Raw genomic sequence first — 21,828 nt, 5'->3', positions numbered from 1 at the left:
ACGAAAAGCAACGAGAGCCGTTGTCCTCGATATTGAACATGCAGCTGGAGGGCGGGGAGGGGAACCAGCCAGGGGAACATTCCAGTAATCCAGTGATGCCAGGGGATTCAGGAGGGGCAAGAGGGGGGGGAATACGGGCACGATGGGCTACGATGGTAACAATGGGCTTGCGTGGCTTGCCCAGCTGCCCTGGCTTGTTACACAAAGGCGTTGAGGGGGGGGTCCACGTTGACGCCCACTCGACGCCCACTCCGGAGCCCCATCCTATTTCTCTCTCTCTCATCCCAGCAGTAGCCTAGCTGCTGCCCCAGACCCAACCCTCGCATGGAATGTTAGGAATCTGGGCACGTATCTCAGCCCCTCGAAAGATTGCTTGCATGAGACACCGGTGAGCTAGTAACTCACTTTTTCGAGCTCCCCAAGCTCCCCATGAGATTTCAGCTCGTTTGTTTCTTCCAGATCGAGAGAAGTGTGATCCACGACGCATATTTGCATCCGTGCAGACCTGGACGGCGCTCCGTTCGATAACCTAACCGGATCTAGGTAGCTGAAAAGGCTGACTGCTTGAAGCGTTGTCCGTCATCTCTCCTCTAACAACCGGCTCCCCTTAGCATGACTCTCTAGCATCGGGCCAGAGGCTGCAAGGTCTCATCAGACCATTCGGATATCCCTATTCTAGTCAAACAGGAACATGGATCTATCTCCATAGCGAAACCGACCCAACGACATGGTAGCCTGCTTGCCGCCATGCTAGCACCATGCTGCCCTACCATGCCGGAAGGTGTGATAATGCCAATGTTCGTGAGCGAAAGAGTGTGAGCGATGTGTGAGTGGGCTCATTTTCGGCATCTTCTCCATCCCTATACGATACACCAAGTCAGACACACACACACACACACACACACAAGGATATACAAAGTTACAAACCTTGTTGTTGTTGTGGTTCTGTCCGACTATATTGTGCCTCTCATTCCCACTTCCTTCCATGAGGTGAGACTCTCACAAGCATCACCGCCGTCATTCCACTCGTTTTTCTCACCTGTTGTGCTCTTCCCTCACCAGAGCACACAGTTTATCCCACGCACATCCCACAGTCCGACGTCTTACAGGACTGAGTCGTGGGTTACGGCACACAGCTTACTTGCAACACCACAAAACTTTTTTGAACATTTTTTTTTTTTTGCATTGCACGTGCAAAAAACAACATTTGTCCACAATGTTCTCCTTCTCTAGGAGCGCAGCTTGGAGCTGCCTCTTGGTGGCCCTGCACTTCACCCTCGCATTGGCCGCCAAGTCGCTCACCAACACCATCCTCATCCTCGCCCGCGACACCTACTCGGGCACTTCGGCTGCCGAAGGCCTGCAGGGCTATGGCATCCCCTACCAGATCCTGCTCGTGCCCCAGGCCGGCATCACCCTCCCACCTCTGACCTCCGGCACGGACAAGGGCAACTACGGCGGTATCATCGTCGTCAGCGAGGTCTCGTACCAGTACACCGACGGCTGGCGCTCCGCCATCACCGCCGCGCAATGGGACGCCATCTACTCCTACCAGACCACCTTCGGTGTTCGCATGGTCCGCCTCGACGCCTTCCCCAGCACGGACTTGGGCGTCGACCTGGCTGTCGCCGGTGCCGGCTGCTGCAACACCGGCGTCGAGCAGCTCGTCGCCTTCTCTGACGTCTCCGACTTCCCTACCGCCAACATCAAGACCAACGCCGGCGTGACCACCCAGGGTCTCTGGCATTACCCGGCCAAGATCGTCAACTCGACCATCGCCAAGACCATTGCCACCTTTGCTCCTTCTTCTGACGGCACCTTTTCCACCACCACCACCGCGGCCGTCATCAACACCTTTGGCACTCGCCAGCAGATGGTATGGTTCACCTCGTGGGCTACCGACTGGGCCTTGACCTCCAACTACCTCCAGCACGGCTTCATCCACTGGATGACCCGCGGTCTGTTCGTCGGCAAGCGCAAGATCTACTTGAACACCCAGGTCGACGACATGGGCTTGGAGACCGAGATCTACCACCCTGCCGGCCAAAACTTCCGCATCCGCATCTCTGATCTCGAGACCCACGCCAGCTGGCAGTCCAACATCAACACCCGTCTGCCCGCCGGCTCCCATTACTTCATTGAGATGGGCCACAACGGCAACGGTGACTTCATCGAGGGCATCCCCAAGGCCACCAGCTCCAGCACGTGCAATCCCCCCGATGCCGTCGACTACGTGTCTCCCCCCGACACGCCCCTGGACTTCAAGAAGCCCCTGGGCACCGGCATCACCCTCTGGAAGTCCAGCTACGTGAACTACACCTGGTCTCTGCAGTGTGCTCTCCTCGACGACATCACCACCTGGTTCTACAACCACCTCAACACCTTCGCCTCGGTCTCGCACACCTTCTCGCACGAGGAGCTCAACAACGCCACCTACAGCGACGCCAACAAGGAGATCTACTTCAACCAGGCCTGGCTCAACCAGATCGGCTTCGGCTCGTCCTCCATGTTCTCGCCCTACGGCCTGATCCCGCCCGCCATCACCGGTCTGCTCAACGGCGACGCCATCAAGGCCTTCCTCGACAACGGCATCCGCTACGTGGTCGGCGACAACACGCGCCCCATCCTGCGCAACCCGGACAACTCGTTCTGGCCGGCCATCACCAACGTCGCCACCAACGGGTACGACGGCCTCGTCATCATCCCCCGTTGGGCCACCACCATCTACTACAACTGCGACACCCAGGCGTGCACGCTCCAGGAGTGGATCGACACCTCGGCCGGCTCTGCTCCCTTCAGCAACCTGCTCGATGATGCCCGTCGCGTGAACGTCCGCTACCTGCTCGGTCTCCACCCCGACCCGTACATGTTCCACCAGGCCAACTTGCGCAGCGGCGACACCGATCAGATCACCATTGGTTCCGTCAGCGGCAAGCTCTCGCTGATCCAGATCTGGGTTGAGACTATCACCCAGGAGATGGTCCGTCTTACCAACTGGCCTATCGTGTCCCTGAAGCATGATGATATCGGTCGTCTCTTTGTTGACCGCATGACTCTTGAGTAAGTAGTCCCTGTTACCATTCACTTTGATGCTGCTGAACACATACTGACACTGTAAACAGCAAATGCAACCCCAACCTCCAGTACAACTACTCCGCCGACGGCACCAAGATCGTCAGCGTGACTGTTACTGCGGGCACCAACAACCAGTGCTCCGTCCCCATCCCCGTCACCGTGCCCGCTTCCGCCACTGGATCGGCCACTGTTGACGCTCTTGGCAACGAGCCCAAGATTTACTGGACTACCCTGTCCGGTTCTCCGAAAACTTTGACGCTTTCGCAGCAAATCAGCATTTAAGGATGGGGTTAAAATGGATGAATATGGTGGGATATATGGAGTCAAAACGGATGAACATGGTGGGATATTTCTTTGGATACCTAGTGTCTTTTTGTGCAATGATGAATAGCTTCAAATGGACTTGATTGAATGACAATCCGATGTTCCTTTGTGATGTGAAGTGTTCTCCTCCTAGCTCTTAGTCAGCCCAGACATGCTTGTAGATGGTTTCTTCCAAAATGTTCAAACAGCTTCAACTTGCAGGGTCTTCTTTCCACCTACCTCTCTTACCGTCACTGCCACTGTCTCTGTTACCCACATCACCCATCACCACTTGACCCTCACTCATCAGGCCACTGATCCCTTACCTCCCCGCCCTCCACCAACCGTCCCATATTCAACCTCACGCTCCACCTCACATACGGCGTCATCTCCTTGTCCTTATTCACAAACCCTCCCCCCGGCGCCGTGATATCCGACGCCGCCCCCTTGCCAAAGTGATGACTGAACAACGGCGGTTGCACCGTAACACACACCGGCGCTCCTCCTCCTTTCCCCTTCCCTTGTTTCCCATTCCCATTACTCCCATCAACACCAAAAAAAGCCCCATCACACCACTCCCCCAAAGCCAAATCCCACCCCTTCGTCAGCGCCTCCTTGACCCCAAACCGCCACAACAACTTCCTCGCTCCTTGCTGACTGACGGCGTAGGCTTGTGTGCAGATGGTCCCGCTAGAGGGATGGACGACGCGCGTGTGAGGGGGGTAGAGCTCCGCGAGCTGGTCTTGGAGAGCGAAGGGGTGCGCTTTGAGGTGTTGTGGGCTAGGGACGGTGGGGTCGTTGGGGATGGTTACTCGGAGGAGGGAGGTGTTAGTGGGAGGGGTCGTGAGGGTGGTGGATGTGGGAAAGTTGGTGCCGCAGTGGCCTAGCCAGAGGACGTCCCAGTTTTGGCCGTAGGGTGATGAGGAAGATTGGTTGGGAGGGGAGGGGATGGAGGTGATGGGGAGGTTGGTCACTTTGTCATCTGATGGGGTGGTGGTTCGGGGGTTGTGCTGGGTAAAGGGCTGAGCTGCTCTGGCGAAGATGTGCAGTTGGGACTTGAGACGGATGTCCCAGTCTGCGTCGTCTTCGAGGATCAGGGCGCTGGTGAGGTTTTGGTCGATGATGGTGTTGAGAACGTTCATGTGCGCTCGCCATGAGCCCTTGTTGCCGCGCAGGATGGACTTCTCCCAGTCTTCACCTAGTACGACCTTGTCTGGGACTTCGCTTCCGGGGACGCCCTTGGCCCATGTGATTTGGAGGTTCGTGAGTGCAGCGGCTAGGGTCATGGCATCGTGACGGTCGGTCCGCTCGGGGAGGTTGATGACGAAGATCTTTTGGAACTGGCAGTGGATCAATGTTAGCATCATATCCCGGTAAGAACCGAGACTGGGGAGAAGAGACCCGTACTCCCAGAGTGGTGTTCAGGACATCCGCTGAGGTTTCGCTGGAGAGTTGACTGCCAACATGTCGAATTGTTGGGACACCATGCAATCTGAGGGATTGTATGATAAGGATGACAGTAATGATACCAAAGAAAGCAATTGCGGCGGCGCGATGACCAACGATCATGTTGATTCCATTCTCACCGGCGGTTGAAGATCCGTTGGCTTGGTGGTTTCGTTCTTGCCATCATTTGCTATCACGAGATAAAATTCCCAACCTGTGTTAACGGACTTTCTTTTTCGTTGAACAACAGCCGTGGACGACTGGTTAAAACCGGATAAAATGGCATCCCGCCTGTTGTCATCTCATGGTGGAAGGAGCTTCCGTCTTGGTCCCAGAGATCATCAGTGCTCGATGTCATGTTGGGATGCTCCTTCCATGCCCATGTTGAGTCCATCTGCTCTGGTCATGTATCGTGTATTCCTGCAGTCGTTCTTAATGATATGCAGCTGTAAGTTTGTAGTTCTGAGTGCTATTGACCCGACGGACCGGCTCGGGCTGACAGAAGGCAGACTGGCAGGCAGTATGCAGGTCTGCCAACTGACACTTGGTTCGATTGTCACAGAGCCATACACAACGGGACGGAAATAACGCATTGGAGGGGCATTGGAGGGCCGATGAATGAAAGTCTGCGACTGCATCATGTGTTTTGCCTTTGCAACTTCCTCATCAAGTCAACCTTTCATCCAAGCACACATCATCGACCCTTTTGACTCTATCCAGCACCAACTGTAATGAACGACCTTCGAACGATGCCGAAACAATACCCCATTCTTTCCCTTTCCAGGTCGGATTGGATGAAGCAGAACATCTCCGCCCCAATTGATGTTGCATGCTATCTCCAGTCCTCGACTCAATAATGCCACGATCGAATCGCGTCCTCACATTGGACGCCTGTCACATGGAGAGATACATCGCCAATGGTTGGGTTGACACAGCCCCAAACCCCTCCTTATCGTCAACCCATTCCTTGCCAACGCCCAAAATTTATTCCTTCATTCTGAACCCGAGCAACTCTGTCTTGCATCCTCCTTGAGCATCAGCGCACACCATGGCAGACCCTCTATCCATTGCTGGTCTGGCGACTGGCGTCGTCTCCCTCGGCATACAGCTTTACCACGATCTACAGACCTTTCTCGACATAGTGAAGCATCGAGATGAAGATATCGCCAAACTCACACGACAAGCTGCGACAATGGCTCAGGTCTTGGACGCCATTGACCGGTCTCTACAGAACAGCAACCAGGCAAACAATGGAGTCGTCGATAGTGCCACTATCATACCACTTCTCGATGCATCGCGCCAGGAACTGTTTCTTCTACAACAGGAAGTCGCGTCCCTCACAAAGACATCAAAAGGCCAGAAGGCCTCAGGTGTGGTAGAATTTGCAAGGATCACAACGCAAAAGCTCAAGTATCCGAGACAGCGCGCCAACATCCAGAAATTGGAGGAGGGTTTGGACCAAGCGAACACAACTCTTCAACTCGCCCTCAATGCATTTGGACTGTAAGTTGTCTCATACCCCGTGAGTCGTCAATAGGTGTGCTCTGTGTCAACAGACAGAATCTTGCTAGATACGAGAGCCTGAAACACTTGCTGATTATTGCCCTTCTATCAACCTTCAGATCCGAACTAAGCTCCATCAAGTCGAATACCGAAGTGGTGGCTTATGGCCTCAGCAACGTCCAGAAAACCCTTCCCGACGTCGAAGCTCGTGTATCAGAGCTGTCGGAAAAACTGGTGGCAACGAACCAAACGGCCACACAGAGCATCCAGAACGTCGAAGGAATCCTGAACCTTGTCATTTCTTCCCATCAAGCCGACCTTAAACAGCTTGGGCAAGCACAATCCAATGAGTTTAGCCAAATGAAGCAGCTCATCCAAGACCTTTCGCTGAAGATGGATGCCAATGCTTCCATCGGTCCAAAGGTGGCAACAACACACTGCTTCCCCACCGGCGAGCTCTTGCTTACAGTTTTTATGCAGGACATTGAAGTTCACCGGAACCTGGCTTGTCTCATGTCGAAGCCAAGCGCACTCAAAACACTTTGTGATGAACATTATGGCGAGCCCACGTCCTGGAGTCCACCCGACACAAGAATCTGGCCTGCCTGTACTTGCCGGTGCTCCCAAATCATCACTCAGCGATCTCTTGAATGGGGTCCTTTTCGACTATCCACGAAATCCAAGGCAGAATTCGTTCACCATGAAAGCTGTCAATGGGCACGATTCGATACGCCTAAACGGTCCAAAGCCATAAGTCTTGCGTATCGTGGGTTTACTCACCTACTCCGATGTGCTGTCGTTATCAATTTCCGCTTGAACCATGGTGCAGGTGGATTCAGCTTAGGCCCCGGCATTGTCTATTATCCCGTCGTGGATGAGAATGTTTACGCGCCTTTTAGGCTTGTTGAATATGTTTGCGAAGCTATGTACATTTTAGCAAACGCTTCATCCGAGCTAACCTAGCCAAGAATAACGCTAGATCCAACCTTGAAGCACAAAGTGTTGGAAGCCTTCAGCAGACATATATCGCGAGCTTGTTTCAACGGAGTGATTATTCCCCGAGCTGTCAACATCGGTGGTGAGACATTACTGCATTACATTTCACATCTTATTCAGGTAACGTAACCAGCGGGATTCTTCACCGTTCCTCATACGACAGAAACCCTGACTTGAGCCAGGAGGATTACACGTACGGTGTGCTCAAACATTGGTGGACTCCATCGATGATTGCATTAGTCCACAAGATTCTTGCAAACTTGATCATGTGTAATGTCCCATCGACAGTTTGCGATAATGACGGAAGGTACGACTCCAGTTCGCTTCAGAGTTTGCTGGAAGAGACAGGCTAACTTTGACACAGGCTTGCACATTTGACGATAGCCAACTATATCCCCCATACAAACAAGAACATGCTGGTTCCCATGACCACCCTTCTCGAGTTATTTACCTCGCGAGACATGGATTTCGATCCTCCCCAGGCTAGAGACCAGCCAGACCCCTTTCTACCTGGATTCGCATATTTGAAACCCCTCCCCGAGCCTTCGGTCTTCAGCAAAGGTAGCATTATTTGTCCATACCCCTTCCTGCCAATTTTACCTGCCTTCTGACCTTCCATGCTAAGTCGAGTTTTATGTTTTAGCATTCTGTTGCAATCAATTGGGTACAGCGATCCTGCAACGGGATATTTCATCTGTCAGGTCTCTCCTATCCCGCGCTCCGTCCTTGGTATTCGAATGGGACCTGAATGGCATGACCCCACTTCACTACGCCGTGCTTTGGAAGGATGGCTTGTCCATTATCCTGGAGCAAGTTCCAGTCGAGAACTTTGCGGAGGACTTGGCCTGGGACATCTTTCGATACGCTCTATCGGCATATCGAACGAGTTGTCCAGATCTGTGCTTGGAGAAATGCCATTGCTCCGAATGCATCATGTTATTCCTTGACCATTCCTGGTACTTCGCTCCATGTTCAAGCCGGGGCCGAGATCACGGTACACTTCGCTTGTTACTGGGACAATCGCCACTGAGCGCCCAGGAGAAGTTCTTGTTATATCTCAAGCAGTCTCGGCAGGAAATTGTCGGCCTTGCACTGCAAAAGCTCTTTGGTGATGACATGGGACGTCAACTTGATGTAATGGATCTTCCCACCAAGACGGTCCATTGGATTATCGACCACCTGCAAAAAACAGCGACAACATCTCCACCTACGAGACGCGCAAGAATCCAAGCCGCAGTTGATTCCTTCACCATATACTGCGAGATAGACTACGCACAGACGGCAGAATTTGCCTCGCAGTTGGGATTTCGTGAAGTGACTGTTACGATCCGATCAGAAGCCCCTTATGTAAGCTAGATAGATTGACCAATAAGCGACAACCCGTACCTAGGGTCCCGTTGTCCCGAGAATACGGGACTACGGGACCAGGTTACATGGGGTGTCCCGTGGTCCCGAGATCGCGGGACTACGGGACGGGTTTGAAGACCAGTATATAAGAAGGCCGCTTCCCGGCCTTCGTTATTCTGGCTCTTCAGCAAGCAACCAACTGATACAATCGACCAGTACCTTTTGGCTACTACTACCGTTATTCCTATTCTTATTTCCCAGCGATATACTCCTGTGCTTGTAACGGTTCGTCACAGTGACCTATCACGCAGCTACAGCCTTCCCACCCCTCGTGCACAACGCCCTTGTGGAAGACTACGCCCTTGTGGAAGACTACGCGCTGTGGCTGTTGGATCATGGAGCCGACCCGCTACAACCCCTCCACGACATTGAGAATTGCAATGCTCTAACACTGGCAGCTCACAAAGCTATCTATTGCATTACTAGCCCACGTTGGGACCAGTGGGGCGATATAGGTGTAGCTGGGCTTGAGCTAAATGTGCTGAGCCAAGCCGCGCATGAGGTGGCTCGTCAGTTATGCAGTGAACCAACAACGGACAGTTGTCTATGTGCATGCTCTGCAAATGGCTGTACGCCATTCCTCATTCTGTTGAGGATCCTGGCTCCTAGGTCCTTTAACTCCCCACGGTACGCATTGTCTCAGCCTAAGGACTATGCCTGTGAGTTTACACATATTCGGACAATGTTATACGGAAATGACGGCTTTGTATGTCAGTACGAAGTACAATTCTGCGAGGCTTTACGCCTCTTCACGTTCATGGCTCTCGGTATCCGACACACGTGTTGCAAAAAGCACGGCTACCATAACGAAGGCAATGTAGACGAAATCCACGAGGAGGACAGCGAGCTTGTAGATATCCTTGAAAATTTGATGGAGCAGTGGCAGGATGTGAGCTTCGAATCTGCAAACGATTTTTGGTGTTTTCTCCATCACGACTGGGTCATCCGTCTAAACGAAGTCTTCGAAGATATGCGCCAGATCGACCAGACAGAGGAGAATAGGGACCGGCTCCAAAGCCTGGGCGTTCAGCTTCATGCTCCTATTGTGGACGCCAACGTTCCAGAGCCGCCGGTACGAAGGAGAAGGTTCATCTGGTGGGAGGAGAGCTTTTGGTTGGACCTTCTTGACACGGTTGCAGAGGGAGGTGATACAAGCTATTTTGACCGCGTCCTTGAAGATGCTTGGGACATGAGACGGGGTATAGGAAGATGGGACGAAGAGGAGGGGCAATGGGAAGGAGAATAAAACGGGTCACGCTGTTCTCGGCCAACCCTCGATGGAACTGGTAGAATGGTTATATGAAAGATTGGATGATCGAGCATCATGATAGGATGAAGTACCCCAAGACAAAACAACGAAAAGACTGGAAGACAAATATCGAGACAGGAAAGCGTTGCTTTTGAGTAATTTGCGAATGAGCGCTTGTGTACAACCCCTCGTAAAAGCACCGGACAATGGTAGTTCCAACATCGGTTTTGTCGTTACTCACCATCAGTGGATGGACGTGGGCGATGGGCGCCAATTCAAGGACAATCACTTGATGGTGTTCCCGTAGCATCTGTAGGAGAGGGAAAGAGGCGCTTGGCTCCCCGTAGATACCCCCTGGCAGAAGCCACGTTTTGGACACTTACTTTGTCGACCGCAGCCAGTCGAGCAAACATTCCCACTTTGGTCCGTCCCTGCAGATAGACCCTTTCCTCTCGAGGATATCACGAAATCCATCTGCTGCATCTGCAATCCATCTACCTGTAACGATGCCCACGGGTTGTACTTCGGCTGTAACCCGAGCGGCCGCTCGAATTGCTTGTCAGTGAGGAGTGATGTAGTATCACCACGTTCCAAAGTTGACATCCCGTTACAGACCAGACTGACCTGACCTTTACCATCTTAGGATTCGGTGTTAAGACTTACCGTAGTACGCCCAGGCTTGCAGACGGGTCCCTGTCTTGGCAAGAGGACCCCGACGATAAAACCCAGGGGTTCGTCTCAAAACATGTTTGTCTCGAGTCCTTCCGCTCCTTCTCTCCTTCTGTCCAGTTCTCCATCCTAGACCTCGCCCCAGTTCACCGAGCAACCCAACAAGAGATGCTCGGCCATTTACCCTAACAACCATATCCACGATCTGCCCTACCCATCATGTCCAGATGTCCTCCCCAACCGACATCGTCATCATCCCCGGCGGCTGGCACACCCCCGCCTCCTACCGGAAGTTCACCACCGCCCTCTCAACCGCCTTCCCCTCCCTCCGAGTAACCGTCCTCCCGCTCCCCAGCATCTCCAACGACCCCTCCCCCACCGCCGACTTCTACACCGACTCCTCGTTCGTCCGCTCCTCCGTCTCCCAAATGATCTCCGAAGGCCGCCGCCTCGCCATCCTCATGCACTCCTACGGCGGACAAGTCGGCTCCAACGCGCTCCATGGGCTGTACCGTGAAGAGAAAAGCGGCGGTGGCATCACCCACCTCATCTACCTCGCAGCCGCCATACTCTTCCCCAACTCCCTCATGACCGTTCCCTACGGCGACTCCAAACCAAACGTCTCCCTCGTCAACCCCTCCCACTTTGATTTCCTCCCCGACGGGCGAGTGGTCGCCTTGCGTCCTATAGAAATGTGGATCGGCACCGAGGCGGGCGATAAGGGGGAGGCGACAGACCAAGAAATTGAAGAGTATGTGGGTACCATCACGCCGATTGCGACCAAGGTCATCAGTCAGAAGACGGAGCATGCGGCTTGGATGGATGGGAAAGAGGAGGGCGGGCCGAAGGTGGTGTATGTGATGACCACCAAGGATATTTCGGTTCCGTTGGAGTTGCAGGAGTGGATGGTGGGGAGGGCGAGGGAGGAGGTGGGCGTGGATGTGAAGACGGTGAGGATGGAGACGGGGCATGTGCCGACGCTGACGGGGACGGGGGAGTTGGTGAGGGTTTTGGGGGAGGTATTGGGGGAGTGAGGTCAGGGAGGAAAGGGAGGGATTGGCCCTACCTATCGTTACCTGAGTGCTGAGAAGGCTTTGACGATGCTTCGGCAGACATCGCCAAAAGTCACTCGACTCGACGGAAGTGTTTGCTGCACTCGCACTCTGCCTGTCGTCGTTCCATCATGCTTTCAGATCCTAGGCTTGGAACGCTTTTCGGCAACATGAACTTGTTATAGCGTCGCGTATTTGAGTTGTTGCCTTGGGATGAAAGTTGAGATTTGAGAACACTCCATCACCTCCAGCTCTCCTCGTGTCTTATCTTATCCTTATCCTTATCTTATCACTTACCCTGCCATCAAGGTACCCAACCGATAAGAGCTTTCACCCATCCAAGACTCGCACAGACCACATCGCAAGACTTCCCCTGTTTCTTGCGGTGGTGGATGACGTAACGTGCGAAATGCGCTGCCACAGCTGCGCAAGCTGCGTCGTAAACAATCCCGACTTGGTCGACACAGCCACAATCCAGCTTTCCCGTCCTTTCTCCCAACCACCTCCGATTTGCTCAGCTTTGTGACATCCTGCTTCCTCGAGTTTTAACAGTTACTACCTGACGCCCCTCGTTTCGGGATTCTTCTTCCTGGCAAATAAAACCCACTGCGACCCTTAAAAACCTCGAAGCTTAGTTTGTTTTCCGCGCCGTCTCTCGCTGCTTGCTTATTTTGTTTGCTGCTGCATCATCGAACATTGAACTTCGAACTTCAGCTCAAAAGTGTCAACACCGCATCGCATCGCACATTACATTGCGCACTGCAGCACAAGACATCAACTTCAACATCGGCAACGTTTTATACCCGCTCGAAAAACACACACGAGACAAATAATCAAAAAAGAAAACCAAAATGACTTACACACAACAACCCCCCGCCGCCAACAACACCATGACGGTCGTCGAGCCTGAGCCCGCCCACGTCCACGTCTCGGTCGGCACGAAGCCAGGCGATATCGAGATGGCGCAGCCTGGTATTGCGCAGCCTATGGGTACGTTTCCTCCCCTTCAATTCCCCCACCCTTCCTCTCCTTCCCGTCCACCCACCTCTATCACAAAGAAACATCATGCTAACCTCACCACCCAAATAGACCCCATGCGCCCCCACGACGACTCCTCCATCGGCCTTCGCGGCGGTGATCGCGGCGGCATGTGCCCCGGCCGCTTCTGCTTCTGCATTCCGTGCCCGATACCGTGCGATTGCTGCTTTATTCCTCTTTAAAGAGCGGAACGATGACGCCAACAACGACGACGACCGTTCCGAGCCTCTGTGCGGTTTACGATATACAATGATGGAAAAGGAGATGGATGGGTTGTTAATGATGGATGGATGATGGATGATAACGATGATGATACCACTACGCTTTTCTTGTTTGGTTGCTTTTTTGGGGGACGGGTGATGGGTCGATGTTGAACGCGAACCGAGTTAGGACTGGGCGTGGTCTTCTGCAGCCACGACACATCTGGACGGTTGTATGGTTCTTGTTTCTTTCTCAGTGACGAGTGTTAAGAAAGATTTACGCGCGGGTTATGACTTTGCTTTCCTTTTGGAGAATGAATGGATGGACTTCGACAGCTCGCTTTGCGGCGACTGCGTTGTCCTCCCAATTCTTTGAGAGATAAACATTGTTCAAGCTCGATAATGACAACGAACGATAATGAACATACACATATCTGATTCCTGGATCCCAGTCCTGATGCCGTTGTCTTCTTTACTCCTTCACTCGGAGAATGCCGAACAAGATTGGTAGGGGTATGCAGTGGCTCCTCCCCGTGGAACTCCAGTATAACAAAACTCAACTCTGTCCGACTTCTTGCCCGTCCTGGTTTGGTACGACCTTGAGGAGCTGATCCGGCCACGGAAACACAACTTCACGCGAGGGAGTGTCATCAGGGAAGCAAATGCCATTTGCCCAGCATTGAGTTCGCAAAGCTGTCATCGGTTCCACTCCCCCTTGTGGTGTATTGCTTTGGATGCTTTCATCATCGACCTCAACTTGTAGTACCGCATACTGGTATGAATGGCGTCCGATATGATTGTGTAGCGTCTGGAACCTGCCCATCTTATCATTCTGTAGAGGACTCGGGTTCTTTTACGGTCGAACTGAATACCAATGACGGGGTCGTCAATTGTATATTCGCCTTTTTGGCCGGGTTGAACACGAAGAGCGCATGATACAGTGACTTGTCGTCTGGTACATTGGGATCCCAAATGCCTCCGAGTCTTATGAGCCAGCCTTGCGTAATCGCGAAAAGCGTTGGCCGTAACACTTTCCATGGGACTTCCGTCCCCTTGCGCGAGCTGGTCTGGAAATAACAGCCTGAGGTTTCTGGAAATCGGATGTTCGAGGGATGCCTTAAGGTCAGCTGCCAAAGGTGTGTACGCGAGGTCTTCAAGTGTCCTGATTAGTTTTCGCAATTGGTCCTGGGTGACGAACAGGTTCTTCATTGTCTTTATCCGCATATCCGATTTTGCATCCCCGAATTCTGGAACACGCCGCATGGATGCTGGACTATCTTCTGCCTTGCTGAGGCCGATAACCTCGCCTAGTTGCCATAGATGACCTCGTGTTCGAACGCCTTTGATAGTGAGTACCACGTCAGGCAACCGACAGTTGCCGTTGAATGCCTCCGTGTCACTCTCATTGTCGAGTAGTCGAGCCTCAAGATACAGTGAGACCTTCAAGTTCAACATCTTTTGGCTGTCTTGTTCTTTCCCGTTGTCTAGAACCTCGCCATTCAAGAGAAACAAGGCAAGGGTGGATATGCTGATGCTGTGTCCTTGGCGTTGAAGTTCTAAAGGCTGCAGCCGAATCGAGAAGCGGGAGCAGTTGCCGATGATAGCTAGCCTATCCCAATAATTGGCTATCGCCTTCCTCTCAACAATCTGGACGAACGACGCTACCACGCAAGAGTAATTGAAGTGCATATGTCTTTGTCTGGTGCCTCGAATGGCCCTGTCGATCTCGAATAGCATGTTGACACAACGTTTGTCTCCTTCGCTGAGTATCTCGCCATTGCTCTCAAGCAGTCTCTTGACTGCTACCCAGAGCCAGGTGGCGCGTGTAGAGAAGAACTTCGAGCTTATACAAAGTTCGCCCGGTACAGTATAAAAGGAGGACGAAGTAAATCTTATGGTTGCCTTGATATCCTCGAGCTCGGGTGCATGTCTCAACAAGAGCTGCATCTGTGACATAGCAAGAATATTCTCCTGAAATGGCCATGCTCTTGCCCACCATGGTTCGCTGATGATCTCGTACACAAGGTTTATGGCCTCTATAGCCCTAGTCGGAACCCGATTGTCGGGTTCGCCGTCGGTACTAGGATCTGGTTCCATAAGCTTGCTAGGTACGTTGAACAAATCTCTCAGCAGAAGAAGGTCATCCTTAGACTTGATATAGTGTGAAAGCAAGGCCGTCGGGGCACTGCTGGCTGAGTACACAAGGTCCATAGCATGCACCGCGTCCCTCTTTTCGTTACAGTCTTCGTGTGAGCAGCTACCGCTTGTACATGTAGTTGTTTGAGTGATACAATGTTGATCGATCCACAGAGCATGGTATTTCCAAACACTCATAAAATTGGTAATGCGATCGAGAACAGTGTTGCGGACCGGGGACATGTCGAAGCCAGTTCGTTGCTTATTCTCTATCCAGTATTTTCCAGAAGTCTCGTTCTCGCCCTCTTGCGGTTGCCAGGTGTAGGAAAGAGCCACGTAATTGTAATACTCTTCTGGAATATCAAGAACATTGACATAGCAGCGCCGCATGAATTTGTATTCCACAGCGGGATCGTCTGTACTCCTCGGAGGAATGACCTCTCCCGTCTTGGATTTTCGGGGTGGGTTATAATATGGGTATTTAATAGGCTGGAGACACTCTAGTCGTTCGAGAAAGCTGGTAGATTTGCTCTGTAACACCACGCTCTCCTGGATATCGACCAACATGTTGACAATGGAACGGCCATGTTTCTGAGAAATCTGGGAGAGCGTTTGATTCGAGTCGTCGGCGGAAGTATCGTCTTCCATGCTTGTCTTTCGTACGCCAATACAAGCCGGAAGTGTCGTCGGTCACCGTTGCGTTATCCTGCTGATGATCGCGGATGTTCGTCCACGATTCCGAATGAGATGGACAAGAAGAGAGGCGAGAGAGGGAAGGAGGGGAAGGTTTCGTATAGCGGGGTTGCCACATCATTGAAGGTTTCTCTTCGGTATGCGCGCTTCTGATTCTGGGCTGGTGAAAGAACCAATTAGTACCAATCCCAACTGGGCGGACGAGAACATCAGTGGTGAGCGAAGGAAGTGGCCTAACCTGTTCAATTAGAGCGGGAGGGGAGAATTGAAACCTCGATCCTACCTCAGAAAGGAGCTCATGTCCAATCAGATACCCCGTGAAGGGCACCGATTGAATGACTTTGAGTTATGGATGGTGAGCATGGCGAATGTTTCGATGGGAGATTGAAGGTGTCAAGTTGGGAGTCTGGAGAAAGATTGAAGAAGAAAGAAGAGGGGTTGGGGATCAAGTTGAGAGGGAAGAACATGTTCCAACGCAGTTGTGGAGAAAGAAAGTTCGTCGCGGGGTCATAAAATTACGTGATCCATCATGCAGAAGTTGAAAAGGAAGGTACGGTCATGCAGACCAGGGAACTTCCAATATGCAGAAGGTAGAAGTGATGCGTGATGGGACGCTATCACGTCGTGGTGATTTTTCCACGCCTTGTTGTTAGACTACTAGCGCATCTCACGGGCGACGTCAAGGTAGAAGTTGCTGTCTTCAGTATCTTGGTGTGAAGGATGCAGGGTGAAACGTATGATAAGGTCTCATCACATTCTGGTGAGCTGTTCATGCATGTCCGTTAGTGCTTAAGCTGCCAACGCCATTCCTTACCCGAAAAAAAAATGTAAAAAAAAAAAAAAGAAAAAAAAAAAAGAAAAAAGAAAAAAGAAAAAAGAAAAAGAAAAAAGAAAAACCGAACCTCCAGAGTTGCAATCTTAGCATCTCACCAGTCGCCTACTACCACCTCCCACAACCAGCTAACACCTCAACACCTCAACAGACGCGATATCCCAAAGCTTACACCTAAATATACCTAAACATATTCTCCCTCACCCCCCTCTTCATAGCCACCGGCTTTCCATCCTCATACTCCACCCCCGCCGCCCCTCCCTCGCCCGCAATATCCTCCATCCTCATCCTCAACTCCTCATCCATCTGCGCCTGCGTCTTCCTCTTCGGCTTCTGCTGCTCCTCAAACGGCCCCGCCGGACCGGTACGACGTCCAGAAAGCCCCGTTTTCGCCGTGATGTTGGGGGATGTTGAGTGCGAGCGGGCGGATTTCAATGGAGTATAGCCTGAGCTACCCGAGCTGCCCAGGGTGGGCGATTGTATAAAACCCCAAGAAATCCAAGCAGTCGAAGCAGTCGAAGCAGTCGAAGCAGCCGCAAAGGAGCTAACAGCCGTAGGGGCCGGACGAGGTTGCGTTTCCAACGTGAAGCTGGGGATGGAAGCGGCGCCGACTGATAAGTTCGGGCCGACTGATAAGTTAGGCATCGATCTCTCTCTGATATCTGATTCTGCTGTGGAAAACCCGCCTGACGTGGCAATCGGTTGCTGCCCAAGCCCAGTTGAAGCATCGATGGGAATCGTCGCTCGCCCCAGATCCTGACTCTGATGAGCGTCCATCGGGCTGGCGTAGTCGGGGCTGTTACTGTCCGCGCTTGCTTCCTTCCCACTTGCTTCCCTCCCACTCCTTCTAGTGCTGCTCCCCTCGCTCTTTTGCTTTCCAACCCCTTCCGGAGCCCGTTCACTAGTACCCTCACTATCCCTCCCCATCATCCGAGCACTGCCACTAACCGCCTCCGCGCCACTCATCCCCTCACTCGCCATCTCACTCCCCCACGCCTCCGTCACATCTCCCCCGGCATTCCTCCCGGCGAGGCCGGCTTCCCACCCATCGCTGACATCCGCTTCAGCCCTGATTCCCTCCCACTCCTCCGGATGAGCCACCGCTTTAGCACTGTCGCTACCCATGAAGGCGATACGTTCAGCGTGGACACCCTCCCATTCTTCTGGATGCTTGATAGTTTCCTCAACTATTTGTTTAAGGGAGGGGAGGATTTTGATATGGCCGGTCTTTTTATCGGCGGTTTGTTTGGATTTGCGCTTGCGGGTGCCGCCTGTGTCGAGGTCTGTGACTATTCCTCTGGTTGTGATTCTGCTGCTGCCCCTGGTGATTCGGAGCGGAGCCGCGGGGGCTATGGTGCGTGGGAGGCGGGTTAGGAGACGGGACATTGTGATTTGTGGTTTATGGTTTTGGTGGTGATTGTTATGATGATTGTGTTAAAGTCAAGGTAAGCTGAGGATATCGAGGCTGAGGAACAATGCAGGTGGTGAATGAGGTGTGAGATGCAGAACTTCTTAGCATTTAACATTCACAAATACCCTTGAAATTACAACGACAATTGTTGGTGACGCTCAATGGCAAATACATCACCGTTTCTTCAGTCGTTGACGTTGGAGCTGTGACGAGCTGGTGATGTCATATCTCAATTGGGGATGATCTGCAATAAGCTTGCAACATCCGCCACTCGATAAGCCCCGATAAAAGCTCAGACCCATAAATTGCCCTTTTCATCCCAACTTGAGCACCTTGACGGCCAAATAACAGAGGAACATTCGGACATTTTGTCCACCAATTGTACGATCACTTGCGGCATTCACTCTAATTTGTTCAATCGTCAAGAAAGATGCACTGATTCACGATCATCTCAGAATTTGGGACGACAGCATTTAACAATGTGATATAGGCATTATTAACCAAGTAGTACAGACAGTCGTAATTAGGGTACCATCATGCCATCCAAACACCAACATCAAAAGAAAAGCACCTTCCACCCCCTCCAACACCTCTCATTATGTACATTTCCTTTTCACCTCCAGTCATTCATCAATCATCATACAATTACAAGAAGCAGCCGCACACAAATGCGTGCGAACCACCGGGTATAAACATTTAACAGAAACAACCACCTTAACCAGACTGGTACATACCAACAGCATAAACATGAGGATTCAGCTGGGTCAAGTTATAAGGAGTAACATAAAGATCCTCATCAGTCAAGGCAAGGAAGATAGTACCGTTGATAGCCGGGTTGCCATCAAAAGTGCTGATATCGGGCTGGATGGTGTAGGCGCTGTTGCCCTTGATGTCCTCGAGAGGAGAGTACGTGACGTTGAGCTGCGAAACCCAAGCGGCGAACTTGGGAGCGCCAGCCTGCGTATCGGTGACATACGAGTTGTTGGGGCCGATGGGCTTGCCGGGCTCGTCCCACTCGAGGAAGACTTGGCGGCCGGGGTAGGAGAGAGGCATGGAGCGGTTGCGGGTGATGCCGGGGGCGCAGGAGACGCCAACGTCCGTGGACTTGGTGCAGTCGTCGTTCTCCTCAATGTCCTTGTACGAGGCCGTGTTGGCGTAGCCGCTGTCGGTGGTCTCATTCCAGACGTTGGAGCCGTTGATGCGGAAGGGGTTGGGCTGGTTCAGGATGTGGAGAGCAGGGTAGTTCTGCCAGACCAGACGGGTGTTGTTCTCAGGGCAGGAAGAGATGTAAGGAGCGAGAAGTGACCAGGCCCAGGACTGAGGAATGCCGACCTCGAACCACTCGGGCATGGGGAAGAGACCCTCAAACTGGCGGAAGATCATCTGCTGGCGAGCCTCGGTGGTGATAGACTGCAGCAGCAACTGACCGACATCGTGGGCGTTGAGGTGGTTGAGGAAGCCGTACACACCGGCCTCACCGTAGCGAGTCAACTTCTGGCAGAAGTCGATAAACTCGTGCACGTTCGTGGCAGGGTAGTTGTAGGTGCACTGGTTGGGAGCAGAGGGGCCAAGAATGTTGCTGAGGAGGGTAGCGTGGCCGACCTCCTGGTTGGCCATGTACTCGATCAAGTGACGGTCCTCAGCAGTGAGGCCAGCCTTCTCAAAGTCCTCAACCGAGAATTGGGCGAGACCCCAGTGGAAGAGATCGAGCTCAATCCATTCCTGGTGAAGAGCCAGGGCAATGGACTCGTAGTCGAAGTCGGAAAGCACCCTGTAAACGGGAGCAGAGCCGTTGGTGCCGACACCGCCAGCGGGGGTGTATGGGGCGGGCTGAGGAGCGTGAAGCTGGCCGTCGCTGGGGTACTTGAAGGCGTCGGGTCCGGGAGGAAGGGCCGGGATCGAAGGAGCCAGGACCGAGGTGGACAAGGCACCGGTGGTGGTGGGTGGGGGTCCGGTGTAGGGACCGTGGGAGGTTACATTGGTAACGGGCTCGACCACGGCCGTGATCGTGGGGACCGAGAAGGTGGTGGTGGGCTCGGAGTAGATGGGAGCGGGAACGGCAAGCGATCTAGCAGCGAGGCCGAGGAGGCCAACGCCTGCCGAGAGTTTGAACCCGGCCATTGTAACTGGTGTGGTGTGGTTGACGAGTGTCGAACGGGAGCGAACACTAAGAATGCTCGATGTCGAATGCTTGGTGACTTGATCCGGAAGAATGAGCTTTGGGTGAGCCGGAAGGATGCTCCCAAGTTATATGTTCTGTATCACAGCCAAGCAAAAGCTTCCCGGAGGGTTTGCACCGCGTCACCAAGGGTCCTGCCGTACCAAAGCTACCTTAGTACCTTGACCAAGGCATCGGGTGTGCCTGCGAGGTGAGCTGCTGTACCGTCATCATCGATTTCTTTGATGTCCAGGGCTCCTGCCAGCCATTCAGTGTAAGTCAAGCCAACCAGGGTGTCCGGCTGTTGTGCCCGCCCAGCGAGTTTTCCCCGAGAGTGTCTCTGTTGACTTTGTCTTTCCCTGTGAGAGGTTACACCAGCATCCGCACCCGGCCAGGCTTGAGGATCTGCAACCGTGGACCCGACAGCTCCAGAGCCTCCAGGAGATCCACGGGGCAGGTGTGCAAGGCAGTTGCTAGTTGTCCACTGATAGAGCTGCGTCATTGACGGTCATGGAGATGGCCAGGCCAAAAGCTCGATTGGTAGGCGGGCGGATCTCCGCTCTCAGCAGCTCAGAAGAAATTTTGCTTTGTTCTCAACTCATGATGAATGGACTTGTTCGACTTAGCCTGGAAACGGACGTTGCACTGGCAACCTCCAATGGCCCCTTTAGATAATTCCCCCTTTTCCCCTGAAAGCGGGAAAACACCCAAACCATCTCTTCATCAAATGGTCCGATGTAAGTCGCAACTAGTTTACGTCGCAAGCTTGACACGGATCGGGAAAACTATCGAGCTGTACCTGCAATGGTCCAACGGGGGGAAGCTTGCCCCGGCGGGGTCGATGGAGGTGTCGTTGAAGGTCTGGCAACGAGGCTCTTCATGATGGATGGCCCGGATGGGCAGGGGCCACGAAGCTTCGAGTCTTTTGATTGGACGCCATCCAGTTTTCGGTGTGGGAAAGCCGGGATGGTGATCGATGGAAGAAGGGTGGGAAGCTGGGGATCGGTACCGGAGAGAAAACTCAAAAGGTGGTGTTTGGTTGAGATTGTGGTGAAAAGAGAAGAGAAATAACAAAAGTCATGACGACATGATGATGTGCCTCTTGTACCTGCTGCCAAGGGGGTGGTCCATGCGATTGGGGTTCTCCCAACTGCCGGCCGCCAAGCATGTTGTTTCTTTCCTCGAACAGAAGAGAAACAAAACAATGACCACTTTGAGAAACATCCATGAACCGTACATGCTCTTGAAAGTCGCCGAAACACGTGTCGATGTACAAGACAAGACCAGAATCAACGGTAGCCTCCGTGATCAGCATCCTCTTTGGGTGGGATTTCGTTGTTCCTCTCACCAAAGGCAGGATTGTTACTAACGATGCCTAACAGATCTAGGTATAATCGGCCTCCACAACTATTAGTGTCTGATAGCCTACTATCAACTCGGAGTGTAGCAGCGCTACCACTTACACCAATACCAACAACTGAATATCCGTACCGAGCCGTTCTTCAAAGTGTACAATCTCCTCTATGACGGTTACATGCTCTGAGCATGCTTTATCAAGTGATATGAAATTTGCCCCTTGCAGTTCGCATGCCTACCCGTCTCCGTACATATAAAGTCTACGGACAGTGCCGGAAATCTCTAACCGGAATTCCGCAGTTCC

At 52.7% G+C, this 21,828-nt stretch overlaps 8 protein-coding genes across 8 annotated transcripts; 4 read left to right on the top strand and 4 right to left on the bottom strand.

The window, feature by feature from the left end:
- The first annotated feature begins 1,102 nt into the window (after window positions 1–1,102).
- On the top strand, window positions 1,103–3,517 carry B0H65DRAFT_242194 (uncharacterized protein). The gene is made up of 2 exons (XM_062822340.1): window positions 1,103–3,060; window positions 3,123–3,517. Exons 1-2 carry the CDS (start codon window positions 1,217–1,219, stop codon window positions 3,355–3,357), a joined length of 2,079 nt encoding a protein of 692 aa, XP_062680970.1. The 5' UTR covers window positions 1,103–1,216; the 3' UTR covers window positions 3,358–3,517.
- On the bottom strand, window positions 3,495–5,368 carry B0H65DRAFT_470616 (uncharacterized protein). Its single transcript, XM_062827051.1, has 3 exons — window positions 4,786–5,368; window positions 3,619–4,718; window positions 3,495–3,528 (listed from the first exon to the last, which is right to left on the bottom strand). The coding sequence occupies exons 1-2, from the start codon at window positions 4,945–4,947 to the stop codon at window positions 3,678–3,680; spliced, it is 1,203 nt and encodes a 400-aa protein (XP_062680969.1). The 5' UTR covers window positions 4,948–5,368; the 3' UTR covers window positions 3,495–3,528; window positions 3,619–3,677.
- Window positions 5,369–5,872: 504 nt separating this feature from the next.
- Window positions 5,873–9,976, top strand: B0H65DRAFT_510111 (uncharacterized protein; the record flags this gene model as incomplete). Its single annotated transcript, XM_062828368.1, is given in 11 exon segments — window positions 5,873–6,327; window positions 6,396–6,750; window positions 6,808–7,253; window positions 7,296–7,448; window positions 7,487–7,630; window positions 7,688–7,884; window positions 7,967–8,457; window positions 8,479–8,632; window positions 8,988–9,243; window positions 9,253–9,436; window positions 9,446–9,976. Coding segments are annotated over 11 exon segments (3,366 nt in total).
- Window positions 9,977–10,722: 746 nt separating this feature from the next.
- Window positions 10,723–11,727, top strand: B0H65DRAFT_242169 (uncharacterized protein). Its single transcript, XM_062822339.1, has one exon. It carries the CDS (start codon window positions 10,876–10,878, stop codon window positions 11,680–11,682), a length of 807 nt encoding a protein of 268 aa, XP_062680967.1. The 5' UTR covers window positions 10,723–10,875; the 3' UTR covers window positions 11,683–11,727.
- An 824-nt stretch (window positions 11,728–12,551) lies between these two features.
- Window positions 12,552–12,920, top strand: B0H65DRAFT_550342 (uncharacterized protein; the record flags this gene model as incomplete). The annotated part of the gene is made up of 2 exons (XM_062829726.1): window positions 12,552–12,690; window positions 12,790–12,920. 2 exons carry the CDS (start codon window positions 12,552–12,554, stop codon window positions 12,918–12,920), a joined length of 270 nt encoding a protein of 89 aa, XP_062680966.1.
- A 336-nt stretch (window positions 12,921–13,256) lies between these two features.
- B0H65DRAFT_242019 (uncharacterized protein) lies at window positions 13,257–15,990 on the bottom strand. Its single transcript, XM_062822338.1, has one exon. It carries the CDS (start codon window positions 15,720–15,722, stop codon window positions 13,635–13,637), a length of 2,088 nt encoding a protein of 695 aa, XP_062680965.1. The 5' UTR covers window positions 15,723–15,990; the 3' UTR covers window positions 13,257–13,634.
- A 725-nt stretch (window positions 15,991–16,715) lies between these two features.
- B0H65DRAFT_470596 (uncharacterized protein) lies at window positions 16,716–18,168 on the bottom strand. The gene has a single exon (XM_062827049.1). The coding sequence runs from the start codon at window positions 17,983–17,985 to the stop codon at window positions 16,774–16,776; it is 1,212 nt and encodes a 403-aa protein (XP_062680964.1). The 5' UTR covers window positions 17,986–18,168; the 3' UTR covers window positions 16,716–16,773.
- A 545-nt stretch (window positions 18,169–18,713) lies between these two features.
- Window positions 18,714–20,439, bottom strand: B0H65DRAFT_242002 (ferritin-like domain-containing protein). Its single transcript, XM_062822337.1, has 2 exons — window positions 20,394–20,439; window positions 18,714–20,323 (listed from the first exon to the last, which is right to left on the bottom strand). The coding sequence occupies exon 2, from the start codon at window positions 20,129–20,131 to the stop codon at window positions 18,725–18,727; it is 1,407 nt and encodes a 468-aa protein (XP_062680963.1). The 5' UTR covers window positions 20,132–20,323; window positions 20,394–20,439; the 3' UTR covers window positions 18,714–18,724.
- Window positions 20,440–21,828: the final 1,389 nt, after the last annotated feature.

The sequence above is a fragment of the Neurospora tetraspora genome (genome assembly GCF_033439725.1).
Source record: "Neurospora tetraspora strain CBS 560.94 chromosome Unknown B0H65scaffold_5, whole genome shotgun sequence".
NCBI classification, from domain to species: domain Eukaryota; kingdom Fungi; phylum Ascomycota; class Sordariomycetes; order Sordariales; family Sordariaceae; genus Neurospora; species Neurospora tetraspora.
Note: the sequence above shows the minus strand (reverse complement) of the source record. Positions and strands in the feature narration are given on the sequence as shown.

Bases quoted from the DNA above. Each gene is read 5' to 3' on its own strand.
- B0H65DRAFT_242194 (XM_062822340.1), top strand. From the start codon at position 1,217: ATGTTCTCCTTCTCTAGGAGCGCAGCTTGGAGCTGCCTCTTGGTGGCC. The intron at 3,061-3,122 runs GTAAGTAGTCCC...CACTGTAAACAG, and splicing joins GTTGACCGCATGACTCTTGA to CAAATGCAACCCCAACCTCC.
- B0H65DRAFT_470616 (XM_062827051.1), bottom strand. From the start codon at position 4,947: ATGATCGTTGGTCATCGCGCCGCCGCAATTGCTTTCTTTGGTATCATT. The intron at 4,719-4,785 runs GTACGGGTCTCT...ATCCACTGCCAG, and splicing joins TCCTGAACACCACTCTGGGA to TTCCAAAAGATCTTCGTCAT.
- B0H65DRAFT_242169 (XM_062822339.1), top strand. From the start codon at position 10,876: ATGTCCTCCCCAACCGACATCGTCATCATCCCCGGCGGCTGGCACACC.
- B0H65DRAFT_242019 (XM_062822338.1), bottom strand. From the start codon at position 15,722: ATGGAAGACGATACTTCCGCCGACGACTCGAATCAAACGCTCTCCCAG.
- B0H65DRAFT_470596 (XM_062827049.1), bottom strand. From the start codon at position 17,985: ATGTCCCGTCTCCTAACCCGCCTCCCACGCACCATAGCCCCCGCGGCT.
- B0H65DRAFT_242002 (XM_062822337.1), bottom strand. From the start codon at position 20,131: ATGGCCGGGTTCAAACTCTCGGCAGGCGTTGGCCTCCTCGGCCTCGCT.